General features: G+C 35.6%; 1 protein-coding gene across 1 annotated transcript; it reads right to left on the bottom strand.

The window, feature by feature from the left end:
- Positions 1 to 2092: 2092 nt before the first annotated feature.
- On the bottom strand, positions 2093 to 14135 carry LOC145799013 (epoxide hydrolase 2-like). Its single transcript, XM_082888561.1, has 4 exons — positions 13671 to 14135; positions 3419 to 3586; positions 3094 to 3329; positions 2093 to 2682 (listed from the first exon to the last, which is right to left on the bottom strand). The coding sequence occupies exons 1-4, from the start codon at positions 13953 to 13955 to the stop codon at positions 2433 to 2435; spliced, it is 939 nt and encodes a 312-aa protein (XP_082744687.1). The 5' UTR covers positions 13956 to 14135; the 3' UTR covers positions 2093 to 2432.
- Between the last annotated feature and the right edge of the window lie 355 nt (positions 14136 to 14490).

Below are 14490 nucleotides of genomic sequence, written 5' to 3'. Positions count from 1 at the left end.
TCATAATGGGTGAAGAATAGATTGAGCTAAGAGGTTTGGAAGTGAATACAAAAGGTATGATTGGGCTTTTGAAGCTATAGACTCATCTTGACCACAAAAAAGTAGAATTGTCTTCATGAGTTTTTTTGGATTTAATTATATGGATGATTCTCTGTTCTTTCATCTCACATTTCTCTACGATTAATTAGGTTTCTTTCATGCCTTTGTTTTTTCTCCATCCAAACTATAATCTTGATTTTTCTTGTTCTTGGTAGAGAAATTTTCTAGTTTGAACCTAGAGAAATTCTTGCGAAAACCAGAGAAATTCTCCTGTTAGTGAGTCTCTCTCTCTCTCTCTCTCTATATATATATATATATATATGTATATTGTTTGTTGTTGCTTATTTGGGTGATCGATTTGTGTATTGTACATCATGATTGGGAAGGCAATCTGGAGAAAATCCAAAGAAAATCTCTAGACTAGAATCCAAAGAATTTATTTGGCCTTCTCATAAATTCTCTGGAGAGAAATTTTCTGAAAAGTCCAAAGAAATTCTCTAGATTGATGTTGAGGGACCTTAGATATTATGAAAATATTGGATGCCATTTGAGCTATAAAATCTCAATACCAAGGACCTTAAAAAAAATGTCCTATTATTATTATTAAAATCGATTTGAAATAAATACAATCGGGTCAGGTAAATTTGCCATTCCTAGGTGGCAATAATGCTAGTTTTAATAGGATTAAATGGGACATAAGTCTCCTAAATAAAATTTACTAAGAAATATCCCTTTATAGTATTTAATTATTTTCAGATTGAAATATTTTATTGTATTTATTTATTTTAATTGTCTTATTTAATTATTTTCACATTGAAATAATTTACACTAACCCACCATCACTGTCGCTCTCCCTCTCAGTCATTCATCAATGTCGCCACCCACAAAACAACCCTAGAGCCCTCCCCCACGATGCTCATGTTTGATTTTTTTTTTTATTTGAAATCATTCCGCCTGGTTCGAAAAACCAATACCAAACAAATGGTGGAGATTCGGGTGTAAACTACTGAACAAATGGTGATAGTTTGGTTGAAGACCGTCAAACAAATGGTGGTGGTTCAACCCTAAACTACCGAACCTAATGAGAGAATACAATTTGGTGCAAACACAAGCAAGTCTAGCCTAGTTTCGAGGATTGTCTTCAAGCACGAAGAAAATGTTGAGAACGTCCTTGAAGAGCTTTGAAAACACTATATTGGTCATTTTCGTTACAAACGGAGAAATGGGTATTGATACAAATCTTCAATTGTTCTGTTTTTCTAATCATCCTCCTGCTCATCTTCTTCTCCTCCTCCTCCTAGAATCCCAACCCTAGATCTAGGATTTTTGATCTAAAAGCAATAATCTGCGCTAGAGGTAGAGAAGTGGTGATTGCTACTCTCTTTCTCTCCCTCCCTCCCTCAATGGCGGTAGTGAGGGGGCTACAAAGGTGGTGGTGGTCACGATGGTGACACATCGGAGGAAGTGGTGGTTGCAGCGACTAGGGGCTGCTGGATGGTGGTGACTGCGGGAGGTGGTGAGGGATGAGATTAGGGTTAGGGTTAGGGTTTGGGTTTGGAAAATTAGGGTTAGAAGATCAAGGGTAAGGGTAAAAATGAAATTTTATATTTGGACAAAATTAGTATTTAAAAAAAAATGGAGGTAATGTAGGGGCATTTAGCAACCCTCTAAGAATATGAATAGGGCCAAATGAATCATAAATCAAACATATTGGATTACACAAAAATGCCCCCAAACAAAAAATAAATTTTAATAATGAAATCAAATAGAAGCTGTGAAGTTTTTTTAGTAAGTGATTGTACACTAAACTTTCATTTTTTTATTTTTATTTTTATAGATAGGCACTAAACTCTCATTATCACCATGAAAATGGACGCACAACTAGGATGGTTATCACAGGCAATTCGTCCATCAAATTGGTACCAAAAGTGCCAACAATTGATAATACCAAACAAAGTTATTTACTGGGTCATTTCTTGAAATTTGGCAAAAAAAATACGAGAAGCTCCATAATTGACATAATTACACTAATCATCCTTTTAATAAAGTTAAATGGACCAAAACGAATGCAAATGGTATGAAAATATAAGGATCAATAAAGAAAAATATACATTTTGGTGTAAAACAAATGACAACATCATTTCCCATCATATTACTAACGATTTATAGATGAAAAGGGGCGAAACCATTAAAAAGAACTCAATGTAATTATTGCAAAACTGTAGAGCTTGTGTTTTCTCTAAATCTGAGGGGAGGTTGGTGTAATTTACCTTTAATTATTCATGTCACAAATTGCCATACTAATATGTGACTAAACAGTATTCCTGAGCTCCAAACCAAACCTTTCAACACACTTCAAATGACAACAACAAACCAACCTTCAATGTTTGAAATCAACAACTATGCTTACTGAGGAAGGTGAGCATGAGCTGGTTCACCTGATCGGGGAATTGCTCCTGAACAAAATGGGTTCCTTCTGGCAAGTATGTTATCTCCAAATCAGGAACAAACACTTTCACCTTTCCACTCCTTATGTAGTCCTCTATTCCTGGAAATTTGAAAAAATAATCCTTCTCAGCCATGATCAGCAATGCTGGAGCTTCAACTTTTGTATTTGGTAAGTTGAACACTTCTCCAAAAGACCTGTAAAATGACATATCAGCAAAGCTATATTATTAGATGGTGGCTTTAGAAGTTAGTTGGCCAAACCTATTCAAAAGTTTCAATTAGCCAACCTTTTGTTCAATCAACATAGTATACAAAAGGACAGGGAAGGAAGATTGGCAAGGGCCTTGTATTAAGTACTTAACTAACGTGAAGACAGGACTTGAACCAATGTTTGGTTTAGTTTTTGAAAATTATTTTTGATTTTTTTTTTGTTTTTTTTTTTGTCTTCAATGAATTTTTTTCGAAGTTCTTCACAAATATTTTACTTATAAGTGCATCAAAGAAGTTAAAAAAAAAAATTTGACTAAAATATACAAAAAGTTCATTAAAAAAAAAACATGGAAAACAAAAAGCCCGAAAACAATTTTTGAGTTTGAAACTATTTACCTGTAAGGAGTTTGCATGGCAGTGAGGACTCCAGATTTCTTGTACAAAGCTTCATAGTTTTCAAGATCTTCCTCTGTGAACCAAGGGGGTAGAGGAGTAGACGGTTCCGCCAAATCCATGATCTCTTGGTTTTCTCCCGCTATTGGTATTTCACTTTTGGAGAAGAGAATGTAGATGTTCCGCACAATTGTTTTAACATCAAAACGGCCAAAATCAGCTTCAGCTCGTCCAGGTTCCTAGTATTGAGATTACAAACATCAAATTGCAAGAAGCTAAAATTGTTTCTTCAATTCTAAGCAAGTAAACTGAAAAAGTTACTACTCACCTTCCACCTTGAGATGTAGAAACCTTCAGGTAGGTACTTGTGGTAAGTAGAGGGACTTGGGGGCACAAATGGCACACCCAAAGTTATAATTCCCGAGACCCTCTCTGGGTAGAGAAGGGCAAAAAAGTAAGTAGGCCGAGCCCCAAAATCTTTAGCAACGAGGAAAACCTACGAATAAAATGTGTGAAAAGACAGGAAAGAGATAAAAGGTTAAATGCTATATTACATGGACTCGGGTACAAGTATATAGTGCTGTGTCAGATCTTCCTAAATCTAAAGATTAGGATGGTGAGATATGCATCAAAACATTAGATTGGGGTACGTGAACACATCTTAAACTATTATACATATTGCATATTATATAATGTTTGTAAATAAGATGCTTTAAATTGTTGAGAAATGTATTTCTCAATGAGATTTAGGAAAAATATTGAATTTATATCTCTCATTAGTGTGGGAAGCTAGATATGCTTATTCACCAATAAATGTGAGCACGTATTGCTCTTCAAATATCATACAGAATTAGAAGATGTCTAAATTAAATCTGGCTGTCAAACACATATCACGTACCCTTCTAGACATGGGTATACCAGGGGAAGTAGAAGCATTCATATAACACAAGTTAAATGGCTTTTGCTTTAAAAAAAAATATTTAATTAATTAAAGGACAAATTACATTAACGGTTCCTATAGTTTTAAACTTGTGTCACTCTGGTTAATGACTTTTCAATTGTGATACATTTGATCTTGAATTTGAATTTCGGTCCAAATAAAGAGAATTGAAGACATAGTTGTTCCATTTCAAGGGCCAATTCGTTGATTTGGTAAAATATAAATTAGTTTGACAAAATAAATGTCAACAAATTATTTTTGAATTTTTAAAAATTATTTCTACCCACTAAAGATAAAATTATATAAAAATGATAAATCTTTTACATTATTATTTTTTTTTATATTTTTTTTACCAACTTAATTTCTAGTATGTGTTTGAATAATGATCATGTAATGGGTGGTTGTTTTTGTTAATATTTTTGGATGGTTATTAGATAATACATGGTTGTATTTGTTATTAATAGATATTTTTTGATAGTTATCGTGTAATAAATGGTTATTAAGTTTTTAATGTATAATCGATATATTTAATTTATGAAATATTTTAAATTTTAAATTTTTTGATTTAATGGATGATTTAATTAATAATATCAAAGTTGTCGTCATGTTTGACTTTTGAAAAAACAAAAAATAATTTAACGAAAATTAATATAAAAAAAAATTATTTTTAAAAATTATTTCTACCCTTCCAAACCAAACCAAGCCTTAAGTCCCATTAAATGGGGTTGGCTACATGAATCCTTCTTCTCCACGCGGCCTTATCAAAGGCCATTTCGTTAGTCAAATTAAGTAGATTCATGTCTCTATTTACAACGCTAGTCAACGTTAATCTAGGCCTACCCCGTCCCCTAACACTCCCATTTATCGTTATAGCATCGCATCTCTTCACTATTACCTCTGTTGGTCTTCGCTGAATGTGACCAAATCATCTCAATCGATTCTCTTTCAACTTATTTTTTATCAGTGCTACCCCTATCCATTCCTGAATACACTTATTCGTAATTCTGTCTTATCTAGTCTTGCCACACATCCACTTTAACATCATCATTTCAGCTATTTCTACCATTCCAAAACATAAAATTATATAAAAATGACGTATCTTAAATTTTTTTTAACAATTTAATTTTTAGTTTCTTAGAAAAAGTTTATGAAAATAAATTCTAATAACCAAACAAAACAGAACTTTATAACCAAGAAAATTTTAATATTATTCATTAAAAAGAGGCCATTACATTTCAAATAACATACAAGCTGATCAATACAAAATAAGTTGTATGACGACTTTGCCCTTGAAATGAACCGTTTGCAAAGGAAACATCTTTGATTTCCTTATTTGGAACAAGATTCAAAATTTATAGTTAAATATATCACAATTAAAAAGTCATAAACCAAAGTGATATAAATCCCAAACTGCAGAGACTGTTAGCGTAATTTGCCCTTATTTAAATAAATGTTATTGTAAATTTTTTCTTCAAACACTTGATATGGAGTTAACTCTGATAATTGACTTTTTCTGTAAATATCAACCAAGGCTCCAATTGTTTCCCCCATGATGTTTAGTAGAATGCAAAAGGTTTCCAACCTAACATTTTCTTATGAGTTTGAGATTGCCTCTACTTTCTTAATGTTTGATTTGATTATAATCATAAAACTGTCATAGAAAACCAATTACATTTCAAGAAAATATCCATGCTACTATGACAAGGTGTATCCAAACAATTATAAATAAAAATTACAAAACTTCAACCATTTTCATATATATATATATATATATATATTTGGCTATAATTTTGTCATTTCAAGTGAAGTAAAATTTCTAGTAGTTTTCTAAATAAACAAATTTATTGACATGTTTTTTATTGTTTCCCAATTTCTTCTTCCCCAATTTTTTGGATGTATTAGAAGAAGAAATTCCAAAACATCCCCAAAAATTTTGCATCTGTTAAAAAATACTCTGCAAAAATAGTCAAAAACCCAATATGCTCAACCACAAATGATGTCATAATCACATCTAAATAAAACAGGGCAGAACGCAGATTCATCCATAATTTAATTTCTTAAAACTAAATTTAGGACAAATATCATCCGTGGTCTCTATAATTTGCCTCGTGTTAATTATAATTGCATCAATTTTACTTCTAATTTTTGGAAAAATAACAACAAAAAAAAAAGTCACGAGTTTGACCCTTGCAATGAGTTTTTAATTTTGTTAATTTAAACTTTAATCTTTTGATTTATTTTTAATTTAAGCTATCTACTTATTTTTGTTATGTAATACTGACAAGAAAAAAAAGGTATTTTAATTATTAAACTCAACAAAAAAAGAGTATTTTAGACATTTTATGTACACTTAAATTGAGTTAAATGACTAAAATATTATTTCTCCATTAGTTTTAATTAATTGAAATAGGCAAATGCTTTTGATTAACAACAAATCAAATAATTAGATAAAAATTAAAATTCTATTATTTATTTTGTTATGTCAAACTCTGAATTTTTATTTTCTAATTTTCACTTAATTTTTTATATTGTATCATTTTAATCAAATTACTAATATATTACTCTCCTCAAAACATTAAAAAATTGACGTACAATTTGAAATGGCAATTCCACTTAGACTTGATCATTTGGCCCTTATTTATTTCTGTCTAATTACACAACTACGCTATTAATTAGACTTAATTCACACAATTTTTTTTAAAAAAATTAAAAATTTAAATTGATGCAATTGAAACTATGGACCAAATTGATAGGCAAAATTACATTTACCACAACTATAATTTGCACCAAAACTTACTTTATTTTCCTTTCCTCTATTTTCTCGGCATCCAAACACAAAGTAACGAAGAAGAGCTTGTTGGGAAAAACTACTCACATTACATAATTTCACATTGCATATCGCAAAATTATGAGATGAACAAAACAAACCTTCAATCCCAAGAAAAATAACAGGCTGAATAAAATACAGATAAAATATAAAATGGTTAAAGGAAGCAAACCGAAGCCTGTGTGATACCATAGTCTCCTTAAAATAGATTCGCCGCCTCACCGTTGGGTGCTGGAGGTACGCCGGCGTCTACTTTCCAGGATACGACGGTTTTTACCAACTACAACAGAAGCACCTTCTGATTAGCTTAGCGAACGGACAACGTCAATACTCTCTCTCAGGAAGAAAATTATAGGAGAAGTAGACTGACAGTGTATGGATGTCAAGGAAAAATTCTATATCTCTTTTCAAGGAATATGGCCTCCTTTTATACACCATGGGGGAGAGGGGAGGAGCCTCTAGCCATCAAGGCTGGCAACTAATGCTAGCAAAACTGGCCAATCAATTTTGTAAAACTGATGAGCCTTAAATGTGTGAGTTATATACACATTTATGAGGCAATTTCTTATTCAACCATTTTTCTCCAACAATCCCCCACATGAATAAAAATTGACCGAATACAGCAAACGCTCAACGTTTATCAACAAAGACTCGGAAAGAGAGAGAGCACATAGACTAACCCTGCATCAGAAAAGGTAACTGTTGGCCTTGAACCTTTCGTAGTGAAAGCCTATCAGATTTACTGGCTGACCAGTGAACGTGATGTCTTGAACTGTACTGCCGTTTATGTAAACCGAGACAATAGACCTCATACAGGAGTTAGTCCAACCATTGTTCTTGTTTTCACTGGTGTATCCGGTATGGCTCTAGACTTGACATAGTCTAGAGAGACAACTCCATTTGAGAGTAGTTGTCGTATGAAATTATGTCTACGACGGATATGTCTAGACTTTCCATTATACATATTACTCTGTGCCCAACCAATCACTGATTGGCTATCGCAATGAATACTGATAGCTGGCACAGGTTTCGGCCAACGTGGAATATCCTCAACAAACTGGCGAAGCCATTCAGCTTCTTCAGTTGCTTTATCTAAAGCAATAAACTCAGATTCCATCGTTGATCTCGAGATACACGTTTGCTTGGCAGATTTCCAAGACACGGCTGCCCCTCCGAGGGTAAACACATAACCACTAGTGGATTTGGAATCTTTTATATCAGATATCCAATTTGCGTCACTATACCCTTCTAGTACCGCTGGGTATCTGGTATAATGCAGCCCATAATTCAGGGTGTAACGGATATATCCCAACACCCGCATAATGCCCTTCCAATGAGTAGCATTAGGATTACTCGTGTATCTACTCAGCCTACTAACAGTGTAGGCGATATCCGGCCTTGTACAACTCATCAGATACATCAAACTCCCAATGACTCGAGAATATTCTAATTGAGAGACACTCTCACCATTATTCTTGGTCAAATATAGACTTAAGTCTACCGGTGTCCTAAACATACTTGTATCTGACTTTCCAAATTTCTCAAGTATCTTATTAACATAATGAGTTTGAGAAAGTACAATACCACCAGATGTTCTGGTGATCTTAACACCCAGAATGACATCTGCAAGGCCCATATCTTTCATGTCAAACTTAGAGTTTAACAATCTTTTGGTAGCTTTAATCATTTCATCATTGCTACCAACAATGAGTATGTCATCAACGTATCGACACAAAATGGCATAACCTTTGTCAGTGTCTTTAACATATACGCACTTATCACACTCATTGATTCGAAACCCATTTGAGAACATAGCATTGTTAAACTTCTCATGCCATTGTTTGGGAGCTTGCTTCAAACCATACAATGACTTGACAAGCTTACAGACTTTCTTACTTTTTCTTGGAGCTGGAAACCCCTCGGGTTGCTCCATGTAGATTTCTTCATCTAAATCTCCATTTAAGAAAGCTGTCTTTACATCCATCTGATGTATTTCTAAACTACGTAAAGCTGCTATTGCGATCACCATGCGAATGGATGTAATCCTTGTCACAGGTGAATACGTATCAAAGTAATCCAGGCCTTCTCGCTGTCTGTATCCTTTGATAACTAGCCGAGCTTTATATTTGTCAATTGACCCATCCGCTTTCATCTTTCTTCGAAAGATCCACTTACTCCCCAAGGCGCTCTCAAGTATGGTTCTGTAAGATGGAGTCAATCTCATTTTTAATTGCTTCTTTCCATAAAGGCCTTTCAGGTGAAGTCATAACTTCATGAAACGTTCGAGGTTCTCCCTCTAACATATAAGTCAAGAATTCTGGACCAAAAGACTTTGTGGTTCTAGCCCTTTTACGCCTTCTTGGCTCATCTATTTCATCAGCTTGATCATTTACTTGATCAGTTATTTGATCAGCTGTTTGATCATCTATGTGATCATCTATGTGATCGTCTTCGTGATCATCTATTTCTTTCATGGAACTCGGAATCCTGTCTTGGGGACGACACGAAAATACATCTTCAAAGAAAGATGCACTTCTAGATTCCATGATAGTATTCTTGTGTATATCGGAAATATCAGACTTGTGTACGAGAAATCTATATGCACTACTATTTTGTGCATAACCAATGAAAATACAGTCCACGATTTTCGGACCTATCCTAACCCGCTTGGGTGTAGGTATCGCCACTTTTGCAAGACACCTCTACATTCGTAGGTATTTATATGAAGGATTGTGACCTTTCCACAACTCATATGGAGTCTTGTCCACTTTCTTCCATGGTATTCTATTAAGAATATAATTCGCGGAGAGAATTTCTTCCCCCCATAAGTTCTGTGGCAACCCAGAACTTATCAACATTGCATTCATCATCTCTTTCAGCGTCCTGTTCTTCCGCTCAGCAACACCATTTGACTGAGGCAAATAAGGCGCTGTGGTTTGGTGAATAATCCTAAATTGAGCACAAGTCTCGGCAAACAGGGATTCATACTCACCACCACGATCACTTCTCAATGCCTTGATTTTCCGGCTTAATTGATTCTCAACTTCATTCTTAAAAAGAATAAATTTATCAATAGCTTCGTCTTTGCTTTTAAGCAAATACACATAACAGTATTTAGTGCAATCATCAACAAAAGTGATGAAGTACTTGTTACCACCACGTGATTGTACAACTTTCAAGTCACACACATCACTATGCACTAAACCCAAAGGCTGGGTACTTCTTTCAATAGAATGAAAAGAATATCTTGTCAATTTTGCTTCTACACAAGTTTCACACTTGTGTTGTGGATTAATCTTGAAAGATGGTATGTGATCTAACTTGATTAATCTACGTAAAGAGTTAAAATTTACATGACCCAATCTACCATGCCATAAATTAGGGGACTCAAGCATATAAGCAGAAGAAGAAGCTTTCTTATTAATCTTAGGGATAAGTGTCATTACATTCAATTTAAACATACCACCTGACATATATCCCTTCCCCACATTGACCCCGTCCTTGGTCAACACGACCTTGTCTGATTCAAACATCATGCGGAAGCCATGCTTGCTTAGGAGAGACCCCGAGACAAGGTTCTTACGAATGTCCGGCACAAAAAAGGACATCGTTCAAAGTCAGTTCTTTTCCTGAAGTCATCTTCAGGATCACCTTGCCTTTACCCTCAACAGCTGAGGTTGCAGAGTTTCCCATAAACAACTTCTCCCCGTTTGAAATCGGTTCGAAAGTTGTGAACATTCTCTTCTCTGCACAAATATGGCGAGTGGCCCTAGTGTCCACCCACCACTCCCTCGGGTTTGACCCCACCATGTTCACTTCTGACACGACGGCTGACAGATGCATGTCGTCCACATCGTGTGACAATTCCTCCATTTCAGCTATATGTGCCCGATTTTTGTGTTGGGGAGGGTTTTTCCTGTAGGGCTTTTTCTTTAGACAATCAACTGCCCGATGCCCGTCACTTCCACAGTTGAAGCATTTACCATCGAACCTAAAAGTAGGCTTCTTTGGCTTGTAGGCTGGCCTTTTGGAGATTCCTCCTCTAGCCCCCAACTTTGAGCTTTTGCCTGTCGGTGGTTTTTTCCTCGCCCCCAAGGACTCGCCATGCTCAACCATGTTGGCTTTGACAGTGGAGGTACTCCCTCCTTTCTTCCTGTTGTCCTCTTCAATCCGGAGCCTGACAACGAGCTCTTCGACTGTCATCTCCTTTTGTTTGTGCTTCAAGTAGTTCTTGAAGTCTTTCCAGCCGTTAGGCAACTTCTCAATCAAAGCAGTTGCCTAGAATGACTCACTTAGGACCATCCCTTCTGCATGTATCTCATGCAGAATCACTTGGAACTCTTGGACTTGACTCAGGACAGTTTTAGAGTCCACCATCTTAAAGTCCAGGAACCGGCCGACGATAAATTTCTTTACCCCAGCATCCTCGGTCTTGTACTTTTTGTCCAAGGCATCCCACAACTCCTTAGCCGATTTCTTTGCATAGAACACGTTGAAAAGCGAATCCGTCAAGCCGTTCAGAATATAATTCCGACATAAGAAGTCAGCTTGTTTCCAAGCGTCCAGAGCCATGAGCTTTTGTTTATCTTGCTCATTCTCCTCTATGGCTGGTATATCTTCACTCAGAAACCTCGCAAGGTTTAGAGTAGTCAAATAAAACAGCATCTTTTGCTGCTATCTCTTGAAATTCACTCCCGTGAACTTCTCCGGGCGCTCATGATGATTAAGCGGTCCTCCCGGAACAGCCGGAGTAACAACAGGAGGATTGACCACAGAGGTCACAGCAGGGGTTGGCAAGCCAGTCACCCTGGGGTTCAGATCCCCACCAACATTAACAGCAGCAGTAGCAGCATCAAAGACAATTGTCATTTCTGAAAAATTACAGCAGAATTTTTACTATTTTGTATTTCCAGAAATCAAACTTAACACTAGAAAATCTCACAATTGGAAATTTAATTCAAAACTAGTCTCACCACGCAACCTAGAATCGAACATGGTCAGGAAAGTTTCCAGAAAGACTGGAGGGGTCACACCGGTCCCACTTAAAATCCAGTTAACCTTAGACAAAACTTTCAAGAGCATGTTGACTCCTAGTCCATGGGAAACAACTTTAAGAATTAAATTTTCCAAGGGATGAACTAGGTTAAACACACCAAGTTCCAAACTGTACAAGCAATTACAACAAAATTGCTACAATAATTACAAGCAAATAAAACGCACTTTACATATTGGTGAATAACCGCAAATGAACACTCAAGCAAACAATTGCTTCAAATATTTAGTTCAAATTAATCCTTTTTCCCATTTCCATAGGTATTCCTGCAATAAAGAGTTAGCAGCAAAATACAACAAAACCTCCCTCAGCTTTTCTTTGCTTTTGGCAAAGTAGTGATTGAAGGGGAGGGTACTAGCAAACAAACTAATAAATAACCGTAAGTAAAGATTAAAACCAATCCTCAAGTTACACATCTAGAATTTAAACTAAAAAAAACTGTAAAAAATTAATTACATAATAAACATGTAATTAACTATATAAGTTACAGACCTAAATTAAATATAATTAAACCATATTTTAAATTGGTAAAGGTTACATATGAACTTATGGTACACTAAACATGTAATTAATTGAGGCAAGTTACAAACATTTTATAACTTCTAAATACTTAAATCACATTACTAGGCAAGAATTGCAAATGACATGATTAACATGCAAATAATTCTAGAGAAATTAACATGAATTTAAATATAGGCAAGTTATAAACTTTACAACTCCACACCTAAATTAAAGATTAATAGGTACAAGTTACATGAAAAATTTACTACCTAATAGACATGCCAGAAATGTAAATTACACTAAAAATTAAACCCGAATGAACATGTAATTTATATTGTAAACTAGAAGCATGTGTACTAGAAGCATGTAAATTTAGAAATACAAGGCATGAACCGGTACACCATAAATTAATAAATTAAGTAGAAAATACAGTGAATTAATGTTGCACCAATGGAACTCTTCTTCCCTATTGATAACGGTGGCCTATTCCATGCCATGGGAAGACCAAACAGTAGCATACACAAAATGGCAAAATCAAAAGCTTAACCCTGTGTACATGCATATAATAAACCAATTAACTCGCTAGTACTACCAGTGGCCAATTACATGCAAAATTATTACACACACCTATGAATCTATTAATCTAATTCTATGATAAACGTCGAATCTATTTTAAGCTTGTTGGGAAAAACTACTCATATTACATAATTTCACATTGCATATCGCAAAATTATGAGATGAACAAAACAAACCTTCAATCCTAGGAAAAATAACATGCTGAATAAAATACAGATAAAATATAAAATGGTTAAAGGAAGCAAATCGAAGCCTGTGTGATACCATAGTCTCCTTAAAATAGATTCGCCGCCTCACCGTTGGGTGCTGGAGGTATGCCGACGTCTACTTTCCAGGATACGACGGTTTTTACCAGCTACAACAGAAGCACCTTCTGATTAGCTTAGCGAACGGACAACGGCAGCACTCTCTTTCAGGAAGAAAATTATAGGAGAAGTAGACTAACAGTGTATGGATGTCAAGGAAAAATTCTATATCTCTTTTCAAGGAATAGGGCCTCCTTTTATACACCATGGGGGAGAGGGGAGGAGCCTCTAGCCATCAAGGCTGGCAACTAATGCTAGCAAAACTGCCCAATCAATTTTGTAAAACTGATGAGCCTTAAATGTGTGAGTTATATACATATTTATGAGGCAATTTCTTATTCAACCATTTTTCTCCAACAGAGTTGTGGGGATGGCTACCTTAGGAAGGCTGAGGGCATCAAGGATAGCGAGGAGGTCGGTGATGAGGTCACCAAAGGAGGCATTTCTGGGTTCGGGTGGTAAGTCGGACAACCCGTACCCTCTGTAATCGGGCGCAATCGCTCGGCAACTAGGGCTGGAGAGGGCGATCATCTGGTGGCGCCAGGAGTACCATATCTCGGGAAACCCGTGGAGGAACACCATAACCGATTGGCCCAATCCGATCTCAGCTACATGGAGCTTCAGACCTTTCACTTCAACGTACCTGTGCTCAATCTCATCCATTTTTGAGTTTTAGAGAGAGAAAGAGAGAGAGAGAGAGAGAGAGTTGAAGTGTGCCTCTCAAATAGTAGTTCTTCAGTTGTTTAAGTGGTGCTCTCCGCTGCTCTTCGTCATCATTAGTAGAGAGAGAGAGAGAGATTCTGAGGTCCGTCAAGAAGTATTTGGTGAGACATCATGTTTGTCCTATCCTCTATGAAAGGAAAATCATATATAAATTAATAATAATTGAATAATGATTAGAAAATATATAAGAGATTCGGAAGAGCTTTTTCGTAGGTGATTTTTGTCCGTGTTCCCGTGATGGTCCGACAACGATCCCGTGAACTCCTTTACCCTTGTAAAATGTCGAGTATATATTTGAATATTTTATGTGAGGAATAATGTGTTTGGATTTTCGACATCCATAATAATTTTTTCTTTTTTCAATCATTTTTTCATGTTGTTGTATGTGTTTTTTTATCTTTAATTCTAGTTTCTGGTAGTGTCTAAAGTTTGACAACGACAATGGCAAAGTTGAGCAGTGACAACAACGACGGTT

The sequence above is a fragment of the Camellia sinensis genome, chromosome 9, assembly GCF_055761805.1.
Source record: "Camellia sinensis isolate YWXY chromosome 9, ASM5576180v1, whole genome shotgun sequence".
NCBI classification, from domain to species: Eukaryota; Viridiplantae; Streptophyta; class Magnoliopsida; order Ericales; family Theaceae; genus Camellia; species Camellia sinensis.
The sequence above is the reverse complement of the archived record's forward strand: the minus strand, read 5'-3'. Positions and strand labels throughout refer to the sequence as shown.

Coding starts and splice junctions, on each gene's coding strand:
- LOC145799013 (XM_082888561.1), bottom strand. CDS start 13,955: ATGGATGAGATTGAGCACAGGTACGTTGAAGTGAAAGGTCTGAAGCTC. Junction 3,587..13,670: donor ATGCCCTCAGCCTTCCTAAG/GTAGCCATCCCC, acceptor TTTTATTCGTAG/GTTTTCCTCGTTGCTAAAGA. Junction 3,330..3,418: donor TCTACATCTCAAGGTGGAAG/GTGAGTAGTAAC, acceptor TCTCAATACTAG/GAACCTGGACGAGCTGAAGC.